Genomic DNA, 26,613 nt, shown 5'->3' on the forward strand with positions numbered 1-26,613 from the left:
GTGAAGTCAATTTCAATGAATAAGGGAATATGCCTCAAAACTATGTATTACTTAAAGCTATATTGTCCTCTGTGCTTCTAAAACATAATATACTTTCTCTCATAGTACAGAGCCTCTTTATGTGCAGGTGTCACTTTCTGAGATACTCTTTTACCCTGCTTTGATGCCAACTTCTCTTTTCATTCAATCTGTAGATTTAGTCAGGATGCCTTTACATAATCTTTACACCTATAGTTGACTCCACTTTCATCATCTTCTATAGCACCCTGAAAGTCTCCTTGTTTAACACTGACCACATGTGTATTTAATAGTTCAATACCTGCCAGTTTCTCTAGACAATCACACTCCCTACTAATGGTGAAAGATAATATTTATAAATAACTACATATCAGGCACCACATTCAGTCTTGTATATGTTACCTTACTTAACATACTCAATAAACTTGAGATAGTTGCTAGAATTTTAACTGTTTTCCAAGGGAGCAGGGAGGAGTCAAGATGGCAGAGAAGTGGCAGGTTGAGACTACATCAGGTAGCAGGAGATCAGCTAGATAGCTTATCAAACCATTGTGAACCCCAACAGATCCAATGGGAGATCAAAGAGAAGAACAGCAATTCTAGAAACAGAAAATCGACCACTTTCTGAAAGGTAGGACCAGCGGAGAAGTGAATCCAAAGCAATGGGAAGATAGACCGCAGGGGGAGGGGCCGGCTCCCGGATAGCGGTGGACCAACAGAACACTAAATCAGGACTTTTAAAACTCTGCTCCAATGAGGGACATTGCTCCAGAGGCTAAACTGGGGTGAAGCCCACGTGGGGTCAGCATGGCCCCAGGTCCTGCGGGGTCACAGAAGGACTGAGGGTGTCTGAGTGTCACAGAGCTCACAGGTATTAGACCAGGGAAGCTGGCAACAGAGAGCTGAGGAGTGAGCTCTCAGCTTGGGGTCACCTTGAAGCGGTCACAGGCTGGGTGAGCTCGGAGCACAGCCAGAGGCCAGGGAGACTGGAGTGATTGGGCGCTTTTCTCTGAGGGTGCACTGAGGAGTGGGGCCCCAAGCTCTCAGCTCCTCTGGGACAGAGACTGGGAGGCCACCATATTCATTGCCGTCCTCTGGAACTCTATGGAAAGAGTTCGGGGGACAAAAGCTCCCGAAAGCGAACCCGATCAGATTACTTAGCCCACCCCTGAAAAGGGCGGTGCAATTCCACCTCGGGTAAAGACACTTGAGAATCACTACAACAGGCCCCTCCCCCAGAAGATCAACAAGACATCCAGCCAAGACCAAATTGACCTACCAAGGACAGCAGCAGAATTCCAGAGGAGGAGAAAGCAAAGCATGGAACTCATGGCTTTCTCCCCATGATTCCTTAGTCTTGCGGTTAACTTAATTTTTTTTAATTTTATTTTTTTCTTCTGCTATTTTTTTTAACATTTTTAACTAGTTTATCTAATATATATATATATTTTTTTCTTTTTTATATTTTTTCTTTATTTGTTTTCTTTTTTTAAATGTATCTTTTTTTTTAACTGCTTTTTATCCCCTTTCACCCCCCCCCCCCCATGATTTGGAGACTCTTCTGATTTAGTTAAAGCGTATTTTCCTGGGGTCTTTGCCACCCTTTTAGTATTTTACTTGCTCCTCCATATACTCTTATCTGGACAAAATGACAAGGCAGAAAAATTCACCACAAAAAAAAGAACAAGAGGCAGTACCAAAGGCTAGGGACCTAATAAATACAGACATTGGTAATACATCAGCTCTAGAGCTCAGAATGACGATTCTCAAGGTTCTAGCCGGGCTTGAAAAAGGCATGGAAGATATTAGAGAAACCCTCTCTGGAGAGATAAAAGCTCTTTCCGGAGAAATAAAAGAACTAAAATCCAACCAAGTTGAAATCAAAAAAGCTATTAATGAGGTGCAATCAAAAATGGAGGCTCTCCTCTCTCTGCCTACTTGTGATCTCTCTCTCTCTCTCTGTCAAATAAATAAATAAAATATTTTTTTAAAAAATGGAGGTTCTCTTGGGGCGCCTGGGTGGCTCAGTGGGTTAAAGCCTCTGCCTTCGGCTCAGGTCATGATCTCAGGGTCCTGGGATCGAGCCCCGCATCGGGCTCTCTGCTCCGCAGGGAGCCTGCCTCCTCCCCTCTCCCTCTGCCTGCCTCTCTGCCTACTTGTGATCTCTCTCTCTCTGTCAAATAAATAAAATCTTAAAAAAAATGGAGGCTCTCACTGCTAGGATAAATGAGACAGAAGAAAGAATTAGTGATATAGAAGACCAAATGACAGAGAATAAAGAAGCAGAGCAAAAGAGGGACAAACAGCTACTGGACCACAAGGGGAGAATTCGAGAGATAAGTGACACCATAAGACGAAACAACATTAGAATAATTGGGATTCCAGAAGAAGAAGAAAGAGAGAGAGGAGCAGAAGATATATTTGAGAGAACTATTGGAGAGAATTTCCCTAATATGGCAAAGGGAACAAGCATCAAAATCCAGGAGGTGCAGAGAACCCCCCTCAAAATCAACAGGAATAGGTCCACACCCCATCACCTAATAGTAAAATTTACAAGTCTTAGTGACAAAGAGAAAATCCCGAAAGCAACCGGGAAAAAAAGTCTGTAACATACAATGGTAAAAATATGAGATTGGCAGCAGACTTATCCACAGAGACCTGGCAGGCCAGAAAGAGCTGGCATGATATATTCAGAGCACTAAACGAGAAAAACATGCAGCCAAGAATACTATATCCAGCTAGGCTATCATTGAAAATAGAAGGAGAGATAAAAAGCTTCCAGGACAAACAAAAACTGAAAGAATTTGTAAACACCAAACCAGCTGTACTGAAAGCTGTATTGAAAGGGGTCCTCTAAGCAAAGAGAGAGCCTAAAAGTAGTAGATCAGAAAGGAGCAGAGACAATATACAGTAACAGTCACCTAACAGGCAATACAATGGCACTAAATTCATATCTCTCAATAGTTATGCTGAATGTTAATGGGCTAAATGCCCCAATCAAAAGACTGGATATGAGAATGAATAAAAAGAACAAAACCCATGAATATGTTGCCTACAGGAAACTCATTTTAGATCCGAAGACACCTCCAGATTTAAAGTGAAGGGATGGAAAACAATTTACCATGCTAATGGATTTCAGAAGAAAGGTTGGGTGGCAATTCTTAGATCAATTAGATTTTAAGCCAAAGACTAATAAGAGACGAGGAAGGACACTATATCATACTCAAAGGGTCTGTCCAACAAGAAGATCTAATAATGTTAAATATCTATGCCTCTGAGATGGAAGCAGCCAACTAAACCAATAAATAACAAATCAAAGAAACACATCGACAATAATACAATAATAGTAGGCGACTTTAACACCCTCCTCACTGAAATGGACAGATCATCCAAACAAAAAAATGAACAAGGAAATAAAAGCCTTAAATGACACACTGGACCAGATGGACATCACAGATATATTCAGAACATTTCATCCCAAAGCAACAGAATACACATTCTTCTCTAGTGCACATGGAACATTCACATCCTGGGTCACAAATCAGGTCTTAGCCAGAACCAAAAGATTGGGATCATTCCCTGCATATTTTCAGAACACAGTGTTCTGAAGCTAGAACTCAAAGACAAGAGGAAAGTTGGAAAGAATTCAAACACATGGAGGCTAAAGAGCATCCTACTAAAGAATGAATGGGCCAACCAGGAAATTAAAGAAGAATTTAAAAACTCATGAAAACACAACAGTTCAAAATCTTTGGGACACAGCAAAGGTGGTCCTGAGAGGAAAGTATATAGTGATACAAACCTTTCTCAAGAAACAAGAAAGGTCTCAAATACACAACCTAACCATACACCTAAAGGACCTGGAGAAAGAACAGCAAAGAAAACCTAACCCAGCAGGAGAAGAGAAATAATAAAGATCAGAGCAGAAATCAATGAAATTGAAACCCAAGAAAAATTGTTAAAATGTCTATAATGCCTAGAGCAATCTATACTTTTAATGCCATTCCAATCAAAATTCCACCGGTATTTTTCAAAGAGCTGGAGCAAATAATCTCAAAATTTGTATGGAATCAGAAGAGACCCTGAATCGCTAAGAAAATGTTGAAAAACAAAAATAAAACTGGGGGCATCACGTTACCTGATTTCAAGCTTTACTACAAAGCCCTGATCACTAAGACAGCATGGTATGGGCATAAAAACAGACACATAGACCAGTGGAACAGAGTAGAGAGCCCAGATATGGACCCTCAACTCTATGGGTAAATAATCTTCGACAAAACAGGAAAAAATATACAGTGGAAAAAAGACAGTCTCTCCAATAAATGGTCCTGGGAAATCTGGACAGCTACATGCAGAAGAATGAAACTCGACCATTCTCTTACACCATACACAAAGATAAACTCAAAATGGATAAGAGATCTCAACGTGAGACAGGAATCCATCAGAATCCTTGGAGAACATAGGCAATAAGCTCTTTGATATCAGCCACAGCAACTTCTTTCAAGATATGGCTCCAAAGGCAAAGGAAACAAAAGCGAAGATGAACTTTTGGGACTTCATCAAGATCAAAGCTTCTGCACAGCAAAGGAAACAGTCAAGAAAACAAAGAGGGAAGCCACGGAATGGGAGGAGATATTTGCAAATGACAGTACAGACAAAAGATTGATATCCAGGATCTATAAAGAACTCCTGAAACTCAACACACACAATACAGACAATCATATCAAAAAATGGGCAGAAGATATGAACAGACACTTCTCCAATGAAGACATACAAATGGCTATCAGACACATGAAATAATGTTCATCATCACTAGCCATCAGGGAGATTCAAATTAAAAAGGATTTTCTTTTAAAAAAATCTACTTATTTATTTTAGAGAGAGAGAGAGCTCAGGAGACAGAGTTGAGGGAAAGACAGAGGGTAAGGTAGAAGAGAGAGAGAATCTCAAGCAGATTCCCTGCTGAGTGCAGAGCCTGACATGGGGCTTGATCATGACCTGAGCCAAAATCAAGGGTTGGATATTTAACCAACTGAGCCACCCAGGTACCCTAAAAACTGTCTTTCTAAAAACCAATAAACCCAACATATTTTTATTTAAGAACTCTTTTTTCACACTCGTGGGAATTCACTGGGAAGCCATAGCAGGCAGTAAACACAAACAACAAAGAATTTTTCCACTAATTTATGTGCACACTGATAGCAATTGGGCACAAATTCTGACAGTTATTCATACTCATAACATTTTCCTTCATAAGTTTTTGCACATAGCTCAAAAAATGTTTATGAATTTATATTAATTGTAGCAAAATATTTGAATGTCTTGATCCCATTAGCAGTTTTTGAGGATCTGTCCATGAAGTAAAATTGAATCCATACCAACGTTATCTCTTTGACTCTCCCAAGATTCTAGAAGTATGATATTGTTATTCCCATTTCATAGCTGATGAATTTGACATTCAGAAAGAATAGATATCTTGCTCAATATTACACAAGAAAAAAAAAGAAAAAGAAAAATATACATATTACATAAGAAAATGAGCAGCAGAAGCCAGATTTAAACTCAGGCTGTCTGACTCCAAAGTTTATCTTCCAATAATTTTTTCCTTTGCAACTGGCAAATCACATGTTTTCCCTTTTTCTCTCTTGCATATTCTTTTGTAAGATGGAATGTCTTCTCAACCTCTCATTTTCACTCTGGGTAATTTCGCCATTCCCTGCTAAGATTACATTAAACTCTAACCCAGCCACTTTCTTACATATTCTATTTTAAACTTATGGCTACAACAGTAGGCTGCTTATAGATCCCAGCATAATTAAGATCCTTGACCCAGGCCTTCGCTTTTACTGCTGATAGGTCTGGAAGTTTGGTGTTTTTTTTTAGCCTCCAGCCTCTCTGGCTTGTACTCATTTTCAAATACTCAACTGTGATCCAGCAACCACCAGGGTCCATCCCAAAATAATTGCTTTACTTTTTGACTCAACACCAATTCCCATTCATTACTGTATCACCAGCATCCAGCACTACATCTAATATATATTACATAATCAAATATTTTCTATTAAATGAATGAGTGTATAACCAGAAGTAGTAAAATATAGCCCAGCACATTGTTTGAAAATTGGAATAGACATTAAAACTATTAGGACTATAATACAGCAAAGGGTAAGGTTAGTCCAGTATTTGGCATAAATATATCTCAAGGACAAGCAAGACTTACTCACTGCTATTGAATTCTGATATTTGGACTTTAAATTGGTGATTCTCAACTACTGTGGGGTTGTAACTTTAATTTTATGGGTTTAGTTTCATAATATTTATCTTTAAAATGTATTATGGTGGGGCACCTGGGTGGTTCAGTGGGTTAAGCCTCTGCCTTTGGCTCAGGTCATGGTCCCAGGGTCCTGGGATTGAGCCCCACATTGGGCTTGCTGTTCTGCAGGGAGCCTGCTCCCCCCTCCCCCTCTGCCTGCCTCTCTGCCTACTTGTGATCTCTCTCTCTGTCAAATAAATAAATAAAATCTTTAAAAAATGTATTATAGGGAATGTACACATGTACACATTTTATTAAAGAAAATAAATTTAATTTTAAAAAATGCCTTGGGGTGTCTGGTGGCTCATAAAACTGAAGAATTTGCACAGCAGAATTTTAGAGGATAAAGATGTGAGATACTATCTGCATTTATGTGGATGGAACTGGAGGGTATTTTGCTGAGTGAAATAAGTCTAACAGAAAAGACAATTATCATATGATTTCACTCACATATGCAATATAAGAAAAAGTGCAGAAGATCATAGGGTTAGGGAGGGAAACCTGAAGGGGAAGTCATAAGAAAAGGAGAAAAACCATGAGGGTCTCTTAGCTATAGGAAACAAACAGAGTTGCAGGAAGGGAGGTAGGAGGGAGGATAGGGTAATTGGGTGATTAGCATTAAGGAGGGCACGTGAGGTGATGAGCACTAGATGTTATATGCAAATGATAAATTATTGAACACTACATCTGAACTAATGATGCACTATATGTTGGCTAGTTGAATTTAAATTAAGAAAAAAGGATTCTAGAGGAATTTGTTAGTTGTATGAAGGCCAGACCCCTTATATTGTTGAAGGGAAGTCCCCAGCTCACTATTTGAGTTTGATACAACACTATGCCTCCTGTGACAAGTCTGTGTTAGAAGGTTTGCTAGCCATGTGTGGAAGACAGAACACTGGTGTTGAAATGACTTCTGCAGAAAGCAGTAAATATGGAAGAGATCACTTAGCAGCCCCTTGAGCCTTGATTTACCACATTAAGATCTACTGTGGGGTATGGCAAGTTTAATAAATAATTTTTATGCTGAGAATAAACTTTCTGAAGGCCTTCAATGGAGCTTGTTTTTATAAGGAAGTAACATAATATGATACTTGATTTTTAAAATGTGATATGATAAATGCTTAGATTACAGAAAATTTGTATATTAGAAATAGTATGGAAGAAAGGAAATGGTGATTACATAGAGGCTGTAGGGATCCAAGTATTCATTTGTTGTCCTGAGACGGATCTTGTTAGAAGGTTATGGGCATGAAAAAGTGCTCCATCTCCCTGTTACCCAACATGAATCAATTCAAAAAGAAAGCCTATGTAACTTAAATTTTATTAAATTATCCTGGTTACTGACCAAATGAAAATAGCTGTATTTCAAGGCTTTGAGATGTCTGACTTAAAGAAGTAACTATTTGGCATGTACAGAATTGACTATGGAGGGTTGGTGCATGAGAAGGTCATCTCCAAGAGGCGGGTAGTAATACAAAAGAGATAAACCACCTGAAGCTACCTCAGAGGTGCACGTGACTGTTGGCATCTGAAACAATCACATTTATTAAGATGCTATGAACAGAGAAAATTATAAAAAGAAAACAAGCACAACATCAACAATTATAAATAAAGGTTCTCCAAATAGTAGGCACTAGTTTGAGATCAAACAATGTTTGACAGGAGTAATTCTATGTAAAAGACTCCAAGATAAATAGCAACAGGTATGTAATAATTTATTGTTGACTAATGATTTTCCACACATATACATAAAAAAATGCCAGGAAACCAAATTTTGTAGTAACAGTAATAATAATAACAATGTAATAACTACCATATGCTTTGCTAACATGATCACTTACTCCTCATAACAAATAACAAATTAGGATTATTTGAACATAATGAAATAGTGACCACTGTAAACAATAATAATGATTTAACATCTTAGCAGTTTTCAAAAGAAGTAGAATGGTGTTTTCTAGGGGCAAGGGGAGAGGGTCATGAGGAGTTATTGTTTAATGGGTGAACAGTTTAAGTCTCGCAAGATGAAGAAAATCCTGTAGATGGATGCTGTTCATGGTTGCACAGCAATATGAATGCACTTAATACCAATGAACTATATATTAAAATGGTTTTGATAATAAAATTTGTGTCAAAATTAAGCAACTTGTCAAGTGGCACAGCTGAGAACTCGTCTGTTCTGTCTAATCTCCAACCTTGGCCCACTGGCCACAGGGATAGGGAACAGTTAGAAAAAATCATTATCACAACATCAACCATATCTTTAAGCTGCCAGACACTAATGAGGTATATCATGAAGGAAGCAGTTAGATATAAACAATCCTCTTGGATTTTTGTATGAATACTGTCACTAGAAAAGGGCTCTTGAAAACATTTCCCAAAAGAACTTCTGGTCATAGACAAAAAAATTAGGGAGGGGATCTGAGTGTTTCATAGTTACTTCAAAGTATCAGTATAGAAGTACACATGATTGGTTTCATGTCCATTATGCATTTTCTAAAAATACGTTTCTGGAACATTAGAACTTGGTATTGACATTTTGCCTTGAACTTTCTTGCCCTAAGGTTTCACTTTTGTGTAATTAACCACACTTTTACTTCCTAAGGATCACATTCTACCCATCCAACTCATACAAGGTAATTAACTATGTGCCTCTCCCTTTGTCTTCAGGGGCAGCATTGTCGCCAGTTAGGGATCACAGAGTGAAGAGCTGAGAGAAAAGGTTTTTCCCTAAAGGGTAAGTAAACACTGGGCTTCTGATTCTCTGGCTCTTCCAGGGCCAGCAAAGCAGTCTTTCCCTGGGGAATCAAAGGAAGCTGAAGCTCAGGCATAAACTCTCCTTTTTGAAAGCCAGAGTGTAGGAGATTTGGACAGAGCCAGAAATATCCTTCCAAGGCAGAGATCACTGTCTCCATCCAGTAAGTTTGTCTCCACCAGAAAATGAAGGCACCAACCCACCATTCTGATACTGGACACAGGGCCAGAGCAGGGCTTATGGTGGGACTAAAGCCAGGCTTGCAACTGTGAAAGCTGCAGGGTTGAAGTTTGAGGATAGAAGCTTGCAGGGAAGTGGGAGAGAGGAATGGCGCAGGGCCAGATGGAGATGACGGTGCCCATGTTGAACCAGACTACTGTGTGCTCTGGAGAGAGGTCTGGTTCGAGGATTGGCACCAGAGTAAGATGGGGGATCAGAAATCTTGAACATCTTTCACTGAACTCTGTGGAAATACAGGGGAGAACGCAGATTTGGAAGGGAAAGAAAGTTTCCAATCATATTTCCTGGCTTGCCATTACTTAGAAATCTCTAATCCACCTTGTACTGCCTTTCTCATTTCCTAAAAGTACCTTCTCCTCTTTCTGCTATGTCCTTTACTTCTTTTGCTTCCTTTGTCCTCTTCATCCAATCTCCACTTGATCTTCTGTTTTAATTCCAGGTTTTTGTTTGTTTGTTTGTCTGTTTGTTTCCATCTTCTCTCCGCCTTCTATTTTCTGGGCATGTAAGCTCCTGTTCTCCTGACTCCTTCTACTTTCTCTCAGTCTATCCTCCATCTTTATTCACCCCACTGTACATAGCTTCTTCCAGATCAACAGACTCCCCAAAGGAAGCAAGGTTAGAGCACCATTTTCTACTCAATGACTTTCTCTGCTCCCCTCATCATCATTTATTACTCCTTACCCCTCTCTCTTGCCTTTAGGTCCTATTGACAGCTTTGACATCAAGTGATTTTTCAAGATTAACACAGATTTTTATCCACCTTCTATATATGCCAATTTAATACCCAAAAAGATTACATAGAAAAGTCTCTGCACAGATGTGGCTCCTCTAGACATGAGGAACAATCTTATAGGTTGAGTAAGTTATGACACTTAGAGGTCATAATTGCTGCCCCAAGAGGGCAGTCTGAAGACTACCTACCTACAGCAGTTCACAAAAAAAGGCATAGAGATCTTATTAACCTGGATTAAAAAAAAATTGGAGAAATGAGTGCAGAATGATAAAAATACAAGGAGTTAGGAGGAAAATTGTGAAGGTGCTGTGAAAGCAAGAGCATTCTTTTTTTATATATATTTTATTTATTTATTCAACAGAGAGACAGCAAGAGTGGGAACACAAGCAGGGGGAGTGGGAGAGGAAGAAGCAGACTCTCTGCTGATCAAGGAGCCCGATATGGGACTTGATCCCAGGACGCTGGGATCATGAACTGAGCTGAAGGCAGACACTCAATGACTGAGACATCCAGGCACCCCAAGAGCAAGAGCACTCTTAAAAAAAAAAAAAAAAAAAGCCAATAATCCTGTGGCAACTTTGCAACCCTTAACCTGGAATGCTAGTACCAGTGGCTCTGCATGCACCCATTCTTTTTTTCTTTTTCTTTTCTTTCTTTCTTTCTTTCTTTTTTTTTTTTTGCCCTTTTTTTTTTTTTTTAAGTAGGCTCCATGCCCGGTGTGGAGCCCAATGCCACGCTCAAACTCATGATCCTGAGATCAAGAACTGGGTTGAGATCAAAAGTCATACTTAACCAACTGAACCACCCATGGACCCCCACACCCATTCTTCTGATTGTAATAATCATACTGATCTTTAAGATCATTTATTTGTCTTTGGTTCCTGAAGTTAGACCATGATAGCTAGGTGTATATATTTAGATGTATCTAGGTGTGCACTTATTTTTACTCATTCCACTTCAAATTTATTGAAATGCTTGAATCTGATTATTGAGGTATTTCATCTCAACTGAAAAGTTCAGATGTCTCTGTCTCATTTTCTTTCTTCTTCAACCTGGAGCTCTGATTCTGTGTTAGACATTCCCAATCCACCTGCTATTTCTCTTACATATTCTTCAGTATTTTCCATCTGTTTTCATTTTCCTCCCATCTTCATTCTCAGTAGATTCTTCTGACCACCATTCTGACAGTAACTGACTCTCCCAATAGCTGGTCCTAATCTACTGTTTAATTCACCACTGAGTTCTTATTGTTGATATTCTATTTTTAACTATATTTTGTTCTTTTTTAAATCTGCCCTGTTACTTTTTAAAGACTCCAGTGCCCAGATCAAAATATTAATTCTGGACTTCATCTTCTTAATCCCAGGAAAATAAAAAGGTAGAGTAACTCTGTCTAATCAGAATCCCATGTCCTTGCTCCTAACTATACATTTGCTTTTTCTCTGTATCCGTTGGGGCTTCATTTTAAAAATTTTTTCAAGTTCAATCTTCTAGATCACTAATTATCTTTCCAAGTGTGACTAATCTGTCCTTAAATCTACTTCTTTCAATGTTAAATTTATGGGTTTTTTTCCTTTCTAAGAGATATGACTGATTTTTCTTTTGAGTGTGTTTATTTTGTTATGTATCTTTTCAAGACTTTTTTTACTTAAAACCTTGTAAAGAAAATGCTTTTCAATATCCTTCATCAAATAACTTCAATATTTTAAGTTTTTGTAGCATATATTTGGCTCTCTGTCATCCTTATGGGCTTTTATTAACAATCTGCTTATTTTAAATAAATTGTCTTTTTACCACAAGCTTCTGGTAAATTTCATTACCACAACTCAATTTCTTCAAAACTTCTGTGTTGAAGTTTGAGGATCTCAAGAAATGATTTAGGTTTGTTTCTGTTATTTTCTGAAACCACTACCTATCCAGGATAACTTCAAATTCCTTTCTGAGAGAAGCAGTCAGTGTGAACTAGGCTGCAAAGTCATATGAGGACCAGCCTATGGTTCAGTATTTATGGAGACTATTTCCCCCATATTAGAAGCTTTGAGGTAGTCAGTTTTATAGGAAGTCCCAGGTGGGAATGAAGGATAAAGATGAAGAAATGGGCTTATTTCTAGTGTATGCCTTTTTATTCAGGATGTAGTTTTGTAAAACCCTATCTAAATAGTAGAGGATCTCCTACTACATTCTCCACCTGCTTGAGCCTAAATTTACCTTCTGTCCCTGCATTTTAGATTTTGAGCTCCCCTAGGTAATGGAGATGAGTGCTTAAGTTCATGGAGTGCTACAACTGCCCTCACGTTGAAAGCCAACATCAATATTTGATTTTAATGTTCCAATTTCATTCAATCCTTGGCTTGACAATTCTCTTTTTGACCAGCTCATGGGTGTCTCCAAGACATTCAAATATAAATATAGGCATAGGTAGAGGTATAAATTAGGTGTAGATATATGTATGAGTAGGGAGCTAGGTATTAATAAAAAAGAGATTAGATACAGACATAATCATAAAAATGAGTTGTATATATCTTCAGTGGGAAATTGGCTCTAAGTACTCCAGTTCATCTTGACACTGGATACTATCATCATTTACATCCTTAAGATCTTAATAGTTGATCCCATCAAGCTCTTGGAATACATTTCTGTACCTTATAAAATTTAAACCAAAATGTTTTTTCAGCCTTTGATTTTGTGTGTTTCATTTAAATAAAATTTGATACTTAGTTTTTGATTTACTTAATATTAACCAGGCAATCAAACTGAAAATATGCATTCATGCAAGAGAAACTGTAAGATGAAATACAGACGAAAGAACAAAGATGAGGAAACACTATATTGTATATTCAACAAATGTCTATTAACCACCTCTCATGTGCCAAAAAAAATTTGTGCTAGGAAAAGGGTGGTGGGGTAGGTGTTACCCTCATAGATTTTATAAGCTAAGTACATAGTCATCAGAGTCTATGATAGGTTAATTCCTTCTCTCTTCTTTAGTTACTCAAAGATATCTGCATTACTAAAGTCACTGCTAATGCTACCTTATAACAGCAGCTACCTCTCTGTCGAAGTCTCGGACTTTATCCTGAATTGCTTTGTCAGGTCTCCCAGCTGGCAGCACTGGCTGTCTCTGCCCCTCAGCCTCCTCTTCTTCCTGGCCATGGGAGCCAATGCCACCCTCTTGATCACTGTCTGGCTGGAGGCCTCTCTGCACGAGCCCATGTACTACTTACTCAGCATCCTCTCCCTACTGGACATTGTGCTCTGTCTCACCGTCATCCCCAAGGTCCTGGCCATCTTCTGGTTTGACCTCAAGTCCATCAGCTTCTATGCCTGCTTCCTCCAGATGTACATCATGAATTCCTGTCTTGGCATGGAGTCCTGCACATTCATGGTCATGGCCTATGACCGCTATGTAGCCATCTGCCACCCACTGAGGTACCCATCCATTATCACTGACCAATTTGTAGCTAAGGCTGCTATTTTTATTTTGGCCAGGAATGCATTTCTTACTATGTTCATTCCCATCCTCTCTGCCCGGCTCCATTATTGTGGAAAAAATATAATTGAGAACTGTATCTGTGCCAACCTCTCTGTGTCCAAGCTCTCCTGTGATAACGTTGTCCTTAACAAAATATACCAGTTAATTGTGGCCTGGACTCTTCTGGGCTCTGACCTCATCCTCATCTTCCTCTCCTATACCTTCATTCTAAGAGCCATTCTTAGACTCAAGGCAAAAGGGGCAGCTGCCAAAGCTCTGAGCACATGTGGCTCCCACTTCATTCTCATCCTTTTCTTCAGCACCATCCTTCTGGTCTTTGTTTTTACCCATATTGCCAAGAAAAAAATTTCCCCTGATATCCCCATCTTACTTAATGTCCTACACCATGTAATTCCTGCAGCTCTCAACCCCATTGTCTATGGGGTACGAACCCAGGAGATTAAAGAGGGGATTGGGAAATTACTGAGGAGAGTGGGAAAGAGCAGTAACTAGTTGTGTTCTAGCTTGACTTTTCTCAACCACAACCACTCAAATCACAGTTGCAAAGCAAGAACTTGGAGATAAAATTGCAATCCTCATCATCTCTCTGGACAGGCCTGAAGATATGAACTGCTTGGTTTCCTCTTACCTCCAGTCAAATCACATCTCTTACTTTCCATCGTTTTCAGGAAGTGACTAAGGATATAGATGTAAAAGTCTCATCATAGTACCCATACCAGGGGCTATGAATTTTCATGAGGCAATCATCATACTTCATTGTCTGTTCTTGAATGAAGTCCCTTTTAGAGTCAGTGTGATGGAAAATCCATACTCACTTAAAGATGTGTGGCTTATGGGAAGTATCAGAACTTAAAGACAGTGAATTGACTTTGAAAAAGTAAAATGAGATTTAAAACAACTGTTAAAAAATGTTGAAAATAACCATTATGCTTTAACCTTTCCCTTGGGCATTCAAATATATTTTGAAAGTTATTTTACATCCAGCGTTGAACTAGAAAATGGAACTCTAACATACATAAATCTTGATCCTATTACTCTAAAGTCCTGGGGGTGGGAGCCAAAAACATGTAAAATTACTGTAATAAGAATTAGATTAAAACACATAAATAACCCCAGAGGAGAGGGGAATTCATTTCTGTAGGTGGGGGCTCCTTTATATATCTGATCTCCTTCAGTCCTTCAGTCAAAACTGCCTCCCTAACAGATTCTCAAAAATATGAACCACATCCCTGTCTCTGAGACTTTTGCTTGTTGTTCCTCTGGACACATAGCTCCTTCCCTCAGGTCCATTGGGTCTCCCTAACCACAGTATTTAAAAATAGTATCCAACAAAAAAAAAAGGGAGTCAAGATAGCAGAGGAGTAGCAGACTGAGATGACATTGGGTTGCAGTTCAGCTAGATAGTTATCAAACCATTCTGAACACCTACAAACACAACAGGAGATCAAAGAGAAGAGTGCATATCTAGAAACAGAAAATCAACCACTTTCTGAAAGGTAGGACTTGCAGAGAAGCAAATCCAAAGCCACTGGAAGACAGATTGTGGTGAGAGGGGCTGGCTCCTGGCAAGTGGTGGAGCAACTGAGCACAAAATCTGAACTTTTAGAAGTCTGCTTCACTGAGGGATATCACTCCAGAGGCTAAGCATGGGTGAAGCCCTCATGGGGACAGTGTGGTCTCAGGTCCCACGGGGTCACCAAAGGATCAGGGGTGTGTGAGTGTAGCAGAGCTCACAAGTATCAGAGCAGGGAAGCTGACTACAGAGATGGAGCTGAGGAGTGAGCTCTCAGCTTTGGGTTACCTTAAACTGTGATCTGCTCTTTGATCAGGGACCCCCACAAGTGGCAGATCTGGAGAGTCTCACCTTCCTGCTCTGGAGTAGCAGTGTGGCAGGAATCTTCTGAGTTTGGAGACTCCAAACACAGCTGCACACCAGAGATAGAAATGTTCAGTCACAGGGTGGGTGAGCTCGGAGCGCAACCAGAGACTAGGGAGATGGGAGTGACTGAACACTTTTCTCCAAGGGCGCACTGAGGGGTGGGGCCACAAGCTCTCAGCTGGAGATTGGGAGGCCACCATTTTTACTCCTGTCCTCCAGAGCTCTATGGAAAGCATTCAGGGAACAAAAGCTCCCAAAAGCCCCCAAGCAGATTCCTTAGCCCAGTCCCTGGCAAGGGCAGTGCAATTCCACCTCAGGCAAAGACATTTGAGAATCACTACAACAGGCCCCTTATCCAGAAGATCAGCAAGAACATCCAGCCAAGACCAAGTTCACTGATCAAGGAGAAGAGTGGAATTCCAGAGGATGGGAAAGCAAAGCACAGAATTCATGGATTTCTCCCCATGAATTCATGGATTTCTCCCCATGATTATTTAGTCTTGCAAAGTTAATTAAATTTTTTTAATTTTATTTTTTTCTTATTCTATTTTTTTAACTTTTCCTCATTCCTCTTTTAACGTTTTTTAACTAGTTTATCTTAACAATGCCTTTCTAAAATATATATATATCTTTTTAAACCTTCATTATTACAGTCATATTTTATCCTTCATTGTATCTACCTTTATTTTTTGTATACATATATGTTTTTTTCTTCTAAAAAATCTTGGGATACAATTTCTTCTAATAGATCAAAATATACCATAAATCTAGCACAGGGATAGGGGCGCCTGGGTGGCTCAGTGGGTTAGAGCCTCTGCCTTCAGCTCGGGTCGTGATCTCAGGGTCCTGGGATAGAGCCCTGTGTCAGGCTCTCTGCTCGGCAGGGAGCCTGCTTACCCCCCTCTCTCTGCCGGCCTCTCTGTCTACTTGTGATCTCTCTCTCTGTCAAATAAATAAATAAAATCTTAAAAAAAAAATCTAGCACAGGGCTATGTTCCAGTTTCCAGACAGAGCAAATTCTCTCCATTTTATTTTTCTTTCTTTGTCCAAACAACTTATCTTATCAATTCCTTTTTTAGAATTGTTTTTAATTTTCATCTTTACAGTCATGTTTACCCTTATTCATTGTGTTTACATATATATATATATATATATGCTTTTCTTTCTTTAAAATTTCTTCTAAAAAGACCAAAATATACCCAAAATCAAGTGGGTTGCTCTGTTCTATTCATCAGTCTAATATATATATATATATATTTTTTTAATTTCATTAATTTTTTTACTACTTTTTTGCCCCCTTCTTCTCTCCCCAATTAGGGGTCTCTCTGATTTGGTTAGCATACATATTTCTGGCGTCTTCGCCACCCTCTAGTATTTTATTCTCTCATTCATATATTCTTATTTGGATAAAATGACAAGGCGGAAAAACTCACCACAAAAAAAAAAAAAAAAAAAAGAACAAGAGGCAGTACCAAAGGCTAGGGACCTAATCAATACAGACACTGGTAATATGTCAGATCTAGAGTTCAGGATGATTGTCAAGGTGCTATCTGGGCTCGAAAAATGCATGAAAGATATTAGAGAAAATCTGTCTGGAGAAATACAAGCCCTTTCTGGAGAAATAAAGGACTAACATCTAACTAAGCTGAAACAAAAAAGCTATTAATGAGGTGCAATCCAAAATGGAAACTTTTACTGCTAGGATAAATGAGGAAGAAAAGAGAATTAGTGGTATAGAAGACCAAATGACAGAGAATAAAGAAGCTAAGCAGAAGAGAGACAAAGAACTACTGGACCATGAGGGAAGAATTTGAGAGATAAGTGATACCATAAGATGAAACAATATTAGAATAATTGGGAATCCAGAAGAAGAAGAGGGAGGGGGGCAGAAGGTGTTTTGGAGCAAATTATGGTAGAGAATTTCCCTAATATGGCAAAGGGAATAAGCATCAAAATCCAGGAGGTGCAGAGAACCCCCCTCAAAATCAATAAAAATAGGTCTGCACCTCATCATCTAATAGTAAAACTTACAAGTCTTAGTGACAAAGAGAAAATCCTGAAAGCAGACAAGACAAGAACTCTGTAACATACAATGTTAAAAATATTAGATTGGCAACAGACTTATCCACAGAGACCTGGCAGGCAGGAAAGAACATGGCAGGCATGATATATTCAGAGCACTAAACGAGAAAAACATGCAGCCAAAAATACTATATCCATCACAGCTATCATTGAAAATAGGAGAGATAAATACCTTCCAGGACAAACAAAAACTAAAAGAATTTGTAAACACCAAACCAGATTTACAGGAAATACTGAAAGGGGTCCTCTAAACAAAGAGAGAGCCTAAAAGTAGTACACCAGAAAGGAACAGAGACAATAAACAGTAACAGTCACCTTACAGGCAATACAATGGCACTAAATTCATATCTTTCAGTAGTTACTCTGAATGTAAATGGGCTAAGTGCCCCAATCAAAAGACACAGGGTACCAGAGTGGATTAAAAAAAACAAAACCCATCAATATGCTGTCTACAAAAAACTCATTTCAGACCCAAAGACACCTCCAGATTTAAAGTGAGGGGGTGGAGAGCCATTTACCATGCTAATGGGCATCAAAAGAAAGCTGGGGTGGCAATCCTTATATCAGATCAATTAGATTTTAATCCAAAGACTATAATAAGAGATGAAGAGGGACACTATATATCATACTCAAAGGGTCTGTTCAACAAGAAGATCTAATAATGTTAAATATCTATGCCTCTGAGATGGAAGCAGCCAACTAAACCAATAAATAACAAATCAGAGAAACACATCAACAATAATAAAACAATAGTAGGCGACTTTAACACCCTCCTCACTGAAATGGACAGATCATTCAAACAAAAAAAATGAACAAGGAAATAAAAGCCTTAAATGACACACTGGACCAGATGGACATCACAGATATATTCAGAACATTTCATCCCAAAGCAACAGAATACACATTCTTCTCTAGTGCACATGGAACATTCACATCCTGGGTCACAAATCAGGTCTTAGCCAGAACCAAAAGATTGGGATCATTCCCTACATATTTTCAGAACACAGTGTTCTGAAGCTAGAACTCAAAGACAAGAGGAAAGTTGGAAAGAATTCAAACACATGGAGGCTAAAGAGCATCCTACTAAAGAATGAATGGGCCAACCAGGAAATTAAAGAAGAATTTAAAAACTCATGAAAACACAACAGTTCAAAATCTTTGGGACACAGCAAAGGTGGTCCTGAGAGGAAAGTATATAGTGATACAAACCTTTCTCAAGAAACAAGAAAGGTCTCAAGTACACAACCTAACCTTACACCTAAAGGACCTGGAGAAAGAACAGCAAAGAAAACCTAACCCAGCAGGAAAAGAGAAATAATAAAGATCAGAGCAGAAATCAATGAACTAGAAACCAAAAGAATATTAGAGCAGATCAACGAAACTAGGAACTGGTTATTTAAAAGAGTTAATAAGACTGATAAACCCTAGGCCAGACTTATCAAAAGAGAGAGAGAGAGAGAGAGAGAGAGAGAAAGGACCCAAGGTAATAAAATCATGAATGAGAGAGGAGATATCACAACCAACACCAAAGAAATGCAAACAATTATAAGAATTTATTATGAGCAACTATACAATTTTGACAATCTGAAAGAAATGGATGCATTCCTAGAGCTGTATAAACTACCAAAACTGAACCAGGAAGAAATAGAAAACCTGAACAGACCCATAACCAGTAAGATTTGAAGCAGTCATCAAAAATCTTCCAAGAAGCAAGTGCCCTGGGCCAGATGGCTTTCCAGAGGAATTCTACCAAACATTTAAAGAAGAATTCATACCTATTCTCCTGAAACTGTTCCAAAAAAATAGAAATGGAAGGAAAACTTCCAAACTCACTTTATGAGGCCAGCATCACCTTGATCTCAAAATCATATAAGGATCCCATCAAAAAAGAGAATTACAGACCAACATCCTTGATGAACACAGATGCAAAAATTCTCACCAAAATATTAGCCAATAGGATCCAACAGTACAGTAAAAGGATTATTCACCACAACCAAGTGGGATTTATTCCTGGGCTGCAAGGTTGGTTCAACATCCGCAAATCAATGTGATACAACACATTAATAAAAGAAAGAACAAGAACCATATGATACTCTCAATAGATGCTGAAAATGCATTTGAAAAAGTACACCATCCTTTCTTGATCAAAATTCTTCACAGTGTAGGGAGAGAGGGTACATACCTCAATATCATCAAAGCCACCTATGAAAAACCCACAGTGAATATCATTCTGAAATGGGGAAAAACTGAGAGCTTTTCTCCTAAGGTCAGGAACACGGCAGGGATGTCCACTATCACCACTGCTATTCAACATAGTACTAGAAGTCCTAGCCCCAGCAATCAGACAACAAATATAATTAAAGGCATCTGAATTGGCAAAGAAATCAAACTCTCACTTTCTGCAGATGATATGATACTTTATGTGGAAAGCCCAAAAGACTCCACTCCAAAACTGCTAGAACTAATGCAGGAATTGTGTAAAGTGTCAGGATAGAAAAATCAATGCATAGGAATCAGTTGCATTTCTATACACCAACAACAAGACCGAAGAAAGAGAAATTAAGGAGTCAATCCCATATACAAGTGCACCCAAAACCATAAGATACCTAGGGATAAATCTAACTAAAGAGGCAAAGAAAATGTACTCAGAAAACTACAGAGTATTCATGAAAGAAATTGAGGAAGACACAAAGAAATTGAAAAACGTTCCATGCTCATGGATTGGAAGAACAAATTTTGTGAAAAAGTCTATGCTACTTAAAACAATCTATACATTTAATGCAATCCCTATCAAAACACCATTAATTTTTTTCAAAGAAATGGAACAGGTAATCCTAAACTTTATATGTAACCAGAAAAGATCCAGAATAGCCAGAGGAATGTTGAAAAATAAAGCCAAAGTCGTAAGCATCACAATTCAAGGCTTCAAGCTCTATTACAAAGCTGTAATCATCAAGACAGTAGGATACTGGCACAAAAACAGCTACATAGATCAATGGAACAGAAGAGAGAGCCCAGAAATGGATCCTCAACTCTATGGTTAACTAATCTTCGACAAAGCAGGAAAAGAATGTCCAATGGAAAAAAAGACAGTCTCTTCAACAAATGGTCTTGGGAAAATTGGACTTCCACATGCAAAAGAATGAAACTGTACCATTTCGTTACACCATGCACAAAAATAGACTCCAGATGGATGAAAGACCTCAGTGTGAGGCTGGAATCCATCAAAATTCTTGAGAAGAATACAGGCAGCAACAACTTTGACCTCAGCCACAGCAACTTCTTCCTAGAAATATTGCCAAATGCAAGAGAAGCAAGGGTAAAAATGTACTATTGGGATTTCAGCAAGATCAAAAGCTTTTGCACGGCAATGGAAACAGTTAACAAAATCTAAAGACAACTGACAGAATGGGAAAAGATATTTACAAATGACATATCAGATAAAGGGCTAGTATCCAAAATCTACAAAGAAATTATCAAACTCAACACCCAAAGAACAAATAATCTAGTCGAGAAATGAGCAGAAGACATTAACAGACATTTCTGCAAAGAAGACATTCAAATGGCCAACATATATATGAAAAAGTGGTCAACATCACCTGCCATCAGTGAAATACAAATCAAAACCACAATGAGATACCACCTTTCACCAGTTAGAATGGCCAAAATTAACAAGTCAGGAAATGACAGATGTTGGTGAGGATGCAGAGGAAGGGGAACCCTCCTACACCATTGGTGGGAATGCAAGCAATCAAGCTGGAAAATAGTATGGAGGGACCTCAAAAAGTTTAAAATAGAGCTACCCTATGACCCAAAAATTGCACTACTGGGTATTTACCCTAAAGATACAAATGTAGGGATCTGAAGGGGTGTATACACCCAAATGTTTATAGCAGCAATGTCCACAATAACCAAACTATGGAAGAACCTAGATGTCCATCAACAGATGAATGGATAAAGATGATGTGGTATGTATATACAATGGAATACTATGCAACCATCAAAAAACACAAAATCTTGCCTTTGCAATGATGTGGATGGAACTAGAGGGTATTATGCTAAATGAAATAAGTCAATCAGAGAAAGACAATTATTATATGATCTCTCTGATATCAGGAAGCAGGGTGGGGTATTGTCAGGGGTAGGGAAGGAAAAAATGAAACAAGATGGGATCGGGAGGGAGACAAACAATAAGAGACTCTTAAAATCACAAAACAAACTGAGGGTTGCTGGGGTGGGGGTAGGGAGAGGGTGGTTGAGTTATGGACATTAGAGAGGGTATGTGCTATGGTGAGTTCTGTGAAATGTGTAAGCCTGACGATTCACAGACCTGTACCCCTGGGGCAAATAATACATTATATGTTAAAAAATAAAATATGCATTGAGATTTTGTCAATATGCAAGTAAATGAATATTAATAGTAAAAGCAGGTAAAGGATGTCAACATATAATTCACAGTATGAAAGCCACAAATGGCTTAACAGTGTATGTACAATGCTCTCTTATTGGGAGAAAATCAGGTTAAAAATAGTAACATACTGGAACACCTGGTGGCTCAGTCAGTTAAGCATCTGTCTGAGAGGCAGATATAACGAGATTAGACAGAACATGGGGTAGATGTTCCATTTCAGTCCAAATCTGTGCTCTGTTCCATTCCTGAGTCAGTATCGCTGAAGTAGTCTGAAAATGGCGTAGTAGAGACTGCATCCTGTCTCAGGTAAGGAGGTACATGTGACAACCTGTGCTCTGGGACCTTCCCTTTTGTCCTCCTCTTGCCTTTTCTGATCTCTTGGTGGGTGGTGTCAGAGATGCAGAGAAGCAGGAATTTGTCCATAGGAGATTAATGAGCAGGGGTTGTTGGGGAAGTATGTCATCTGGAGCTCAGATCAGTTCAGAGGTTTCCTCAGTGAAAGATACCAGGGTCTTGGGATCAAATCCCACATCTGGCTCTTTGCTCAGCAGGGAGCCTGTTTCACCCTCTGCCTGCAGCTCACTACTTTATATCCTTAATCTTTTTTTAACTCAATAGCATGAAATGGTGTAAGGAATGTGAAAAATAAAGAAACTGTAGGAATTTCTAGTGAGATTTTATAGATATTTTGGAGAAAAACTTGGTGATTTCTAGTGAAAATAAATACTTTATATGGTTTGATTGAATAAAAACTCCTCCATATATACCTAGTATAAGTCTATAAGGAGAAGTGTACAAGGATATTGACAGCAACAATATTTTTTTAAGATTTTTATTTATTTATTTATTTGATAGAGATCACAAGTGGGCAGAGAGGCAGGCAGAGAGAGAGGAAGAAGCAGGTTCCCTGCTGAGCAGAGACCCCCGATATGGGGCTCGATCCCAGGACCCTGGGATCATGACCTGAGCAGAGGCAGAGGCTTTAACCCACTGAGCCACCCAGGCACCCCGACAGCAACAATATTTCTGATAACAATTAATTATAGGCCATTGAGCCCTGACTACTACATTAAAAGGAAATATGCACATAATGGGAATTGAACAACAGTCAAGAAGAATAAAATGGATTTTTATGGAGCAACATGGATGGATATTTAAAAATTAGTGTTAAGTGTAAACAAAGAATAACATCAGATTTATAAATCAGTGACATTTTTACAAATTCAATTTCCAACTTTTCTACCATAAACAAACATGTAATTAATAAGCATACCTAATATTGTATTAAAAATTCATCTTCAAATTTTAAGCCCCTCCCCAGAAAAACCTTAAGATTAATTTAGAAAGACATACTTTAAGATCACTTGAGTTTTCACTTCCCTGAAGGCAAGAGGAATAGGAGCGATATTGAGATATACAGAGAAAAGACAGGTAAAAATAGAGTAGAAGAAGGCCTTTAAAGAGACTGATGGTGATGGTACAGCACAGGGAACATAGTTAATGGCATTGTAATAGATTTGCATGGTGACAGATGGTAGCTACATCTATGGACAATGTATAGACTTGTCCAAACACTATGTTGTATACCAGAAACTAATGTAACATTGTATATCAACTACACATACTAGAAAAATTAATGAGAACAAATTAAGAAAAAATAAGGAAACTGATCATGTTTGTTCCCATTATTGGAGAGGTATGAATAATTCACATGAAGTTCAAAATGAAAAAAAATTTTTTTAAAGATTTTATTTATTTATTTGACAGAGAGAGATCACAAGTAGATGGAGAGGCAGGCAGAGAGAGAGAGAGAGGGAAGCAGGCTCCCTGCTGAGCAGAGAGCCCGATGCGGGCCTCGATCCCAGGACCCTGAGATCATGACCTGAGCCGAAGGCAGCGGCTTAACCCACTGAGCCACCCAGGTGCCCTCAAAATGAAAATTTTTAAAAAGGAAAAAATTGTTTCCTATTGTATATACATCCAATTTAAAACATTTTTCACTACATCACCATTTTCTATGAGATTTTCTCTCCAAAAACATGTTACCTTTTCACAAGAATACTTTTTTAAGGTTCTCTTGCATTATTATCATTATAATGCAATGATAAAACCATGACAAGTTAACATCAATCTATTTGAGAGCATGTTTTGGAGAGCTTATGTAATAATTATGTGCAGGAAGCCTATGAGAACTTCTGAGTGAGCTTATTGGACCCATGGAAGGCACTGAGTGTGCATGTGCACTTGAGTGTGAACATTGGATAGATGGATGTATCAGACCTACACCCAGGAGACTAACTGCCTACAAAACACATAGCCAATGTAGGACTGGATTAACAGATCTCTTTACTTTTAGAAAGAAAGAAAATCATTTTCTTCTCACACCTGCCTGCTTATCTGTCCCCCCGAGGGCATTTTGGGCCCAAGAAGTAGGGATAGGGAAGTTCCCAGAGCGCAAAGTCCCTGAGGCTCTGGAGTTATAACTATACCAGATACCTAAGGAACTAACCAGAACTCCAATATCGGTGGGGCCAGACACCCTGCTCACATCCTCTGGAGGTGAGTCTATTTAGAGGGTGCCTGAGAGGTAGAAATACCAAGATTAGCCAGAATATGGGGTAGATGTTCCTCTTAGTCCAGATCTGTGCTCTGTTCCATTCCTGAGTCAGTATAGCTGAAGTAGTCTGAAAATGGGGTAGTAGAGATTGCATCCTGTCTCAGGTAAGGAGTCACATGTGACAACCTGTGCTCTGAGACCTTCCCTTTTGTCCTCCTCTTGCCTTTTCTGATCTCTTGCTGGGTGGTGTTAGAGATGCAGAGAAGCATGTATATGTCCATAGATTAATGAGCAGGGGTTGTTGGGGGAACTGTATCATCTGGAACTCAGACAGGAAAATTCAGTGGTTTCATCTGTGAATATGAACATTTAGGAGCTTTAAGGCAAAAAAGCTGCCCATAGATACTTGAATCATGGCATAGGAATTAAATTTAATCTATACAACTTCAGAGATTGAGGACACAGACCACAGTTGGAGGGGCCCCAAGGTTCAGAAGGTAGCTTCTCAGATTTCAACTCAATAAAGAATTTCTAAAAGCCACTTCTGCTTGAAAACAGAAAATTATGCATAGATCATAGAGGTATCTGTCACTGGTTGGTTCAGAACAATGATGTCTGAAACGATACTTGGGAGAGATGTTTCACAATTGTGTTTGTACTTATGGAGTTAGGTGGTCCTTAACAACTCTTCCTCTTCGTCAAACAGGGCTTCCATAGTGCTATGCTGGGGACCCGTCCTGCAGCCTGGGGAAAAGCTTGTCCTACAGGGTCTCTGCTTTTGTCATTTCCCTTCAATTTCACTAGCTTCTACATCCAGTCCCCACCTGGAACCAGTAGACATTAACTCTAATCCTTGGGCCTAGTATTGCCATTGGCTACCTCTGATTGCAATTCAAGATTGAAAGAGGAGAGGGGAAGAAGGACATACATGATTTCAGATGCTCTACTTCTAGGCCTGAGTAGATTGTTCAATGCTTGTTGGATAAATTATGGATTGAAGAGCATGTAGGAACATCCAGAGAAACAAGGAGAAAGGAAGAGTTAGTGAGTGGAAAGAACATATCAAAACTCCTCTTATGTTGTCCTCAGAAATTTCATCCATGAGCTATAAGTAATTATCGCAAATTTCTTCAGGAGACAAAGAGAATGTGCTTCTTCCTCTATGGATACTGCATGGACACTCATGTTTGAATTGCCATTTTTTCCATTTGGCTGTACCTTCCAAAGTTCATTTCAAGATTTTCCCTCCTTCTATGCAGTGAATTCCTAATTCCTCCCAAGAATATTCTGAAGTGCCTGAAGAAGAGAAGATTCTTGGTTGTGGTGAGATTTCGGGCTCTGACTTGTAAGATTTAAATTTCATAATTTGCAGAGAGGAGGATCAGCAGATGCAATAAGCAAGATCAAAAGACAAAATATAAATGATGAAAGTGGTGATTAGAAGGAGTATTTCTCAAATTTAGGGGCATAAGTTATACATGCTGAGGGTCATTTTGGCAAGGTCTGGGCTAAGCAGATGATATTAGTTAAATCTCAACTTATAAGTGAATGTATCCAACAAGAAAAACTAAAAGAAAGGAAGAGTTTAATGAACATAGTGCCTAAAACAAAGAAGGTCTTTTGCTCACCAAATTAAGACTGGATATTATTTTTCTTTTTTTTATTTCATTCATATGTAGAATTTTTTTTTTAATTTCTTTTCAGCATAACAGAATTCATTGTTTTTGCACCACACCCAGTGCTCCATGCAATACATGCCCTCCCCAATACCCACCACCTGGCTCCCCCAACCTCCCACCCCCCTCCCCTTCAAAATTCTCAGATTGTTTTTCAGAGTCTATAGTCTCACATGGTTCACCTCCCCTTCCAATTTCCCTCAACTCCCATCTCCTCTCCATCTCCCTATGTCCTCCATGTTATTTGTTATGCTCCACAAATAAGTGAAACCATATGATACTTGACTCTCTCTGCTTGACTTATTTTGCTCAGCATAATCTCCTCCAGTCCATCCATGTTGCTACAAAAGTTGGGTATTCATCCTTTCTGATGGAGGCATAATACTCCATAGTGTATATGGACCACATCTTCCTTATCCATTCGTCCGTTGAAGGGCATCTTGGTTCTTTCCACAG

The 26,613-nt window shown here is 38.8% G+C and overlaps 1 protein-coding gene across 1 annotated transcript; it reads left to right on the forward strand.

Moving 5' to 3' along the window:
- Positions 1-13,072: 13,072 nt before the first annotated feature.
- LOC125079769 (olfactory receptor 56A3-like) lies at positions 13,073-14,044 on the forward strand. The gene has a single exon (XM_047693531.1). It carries the CDS (start codon positions 13,085-13,087, stop codon positions 14,042-14,044), a length of 960 nt encoding a protein of 319 aa, XP_047549487.1. The 5' UTR covers positions 13,073-13,084.
- The last annotated feature ends 12,569 nt before the right edge of the window (positions 14,045-26,613 follow it).

The sequence above is a fragment of the Lutra lutra genome, chromosome 10 (assembly GCF_902655055.1).
Source record: "Lutra lutra chromosome 10, mLutLut1.2, whole genome shotgun sequence".
NCBI lineage: Eukaryota > Metazoa > Chordata > Mammalia > Carnivora > Mustelidae > Lutra > Lutra lutra.

Coding starts and splice junctions, on each gene's coding strand:
- LOC125079769 (XM_047693531.1), top strand. CDS start 13,085: ATGCTACCTTATAACAGCAGCTACCTCTCTGTCGAAGTCTCGGACTTT.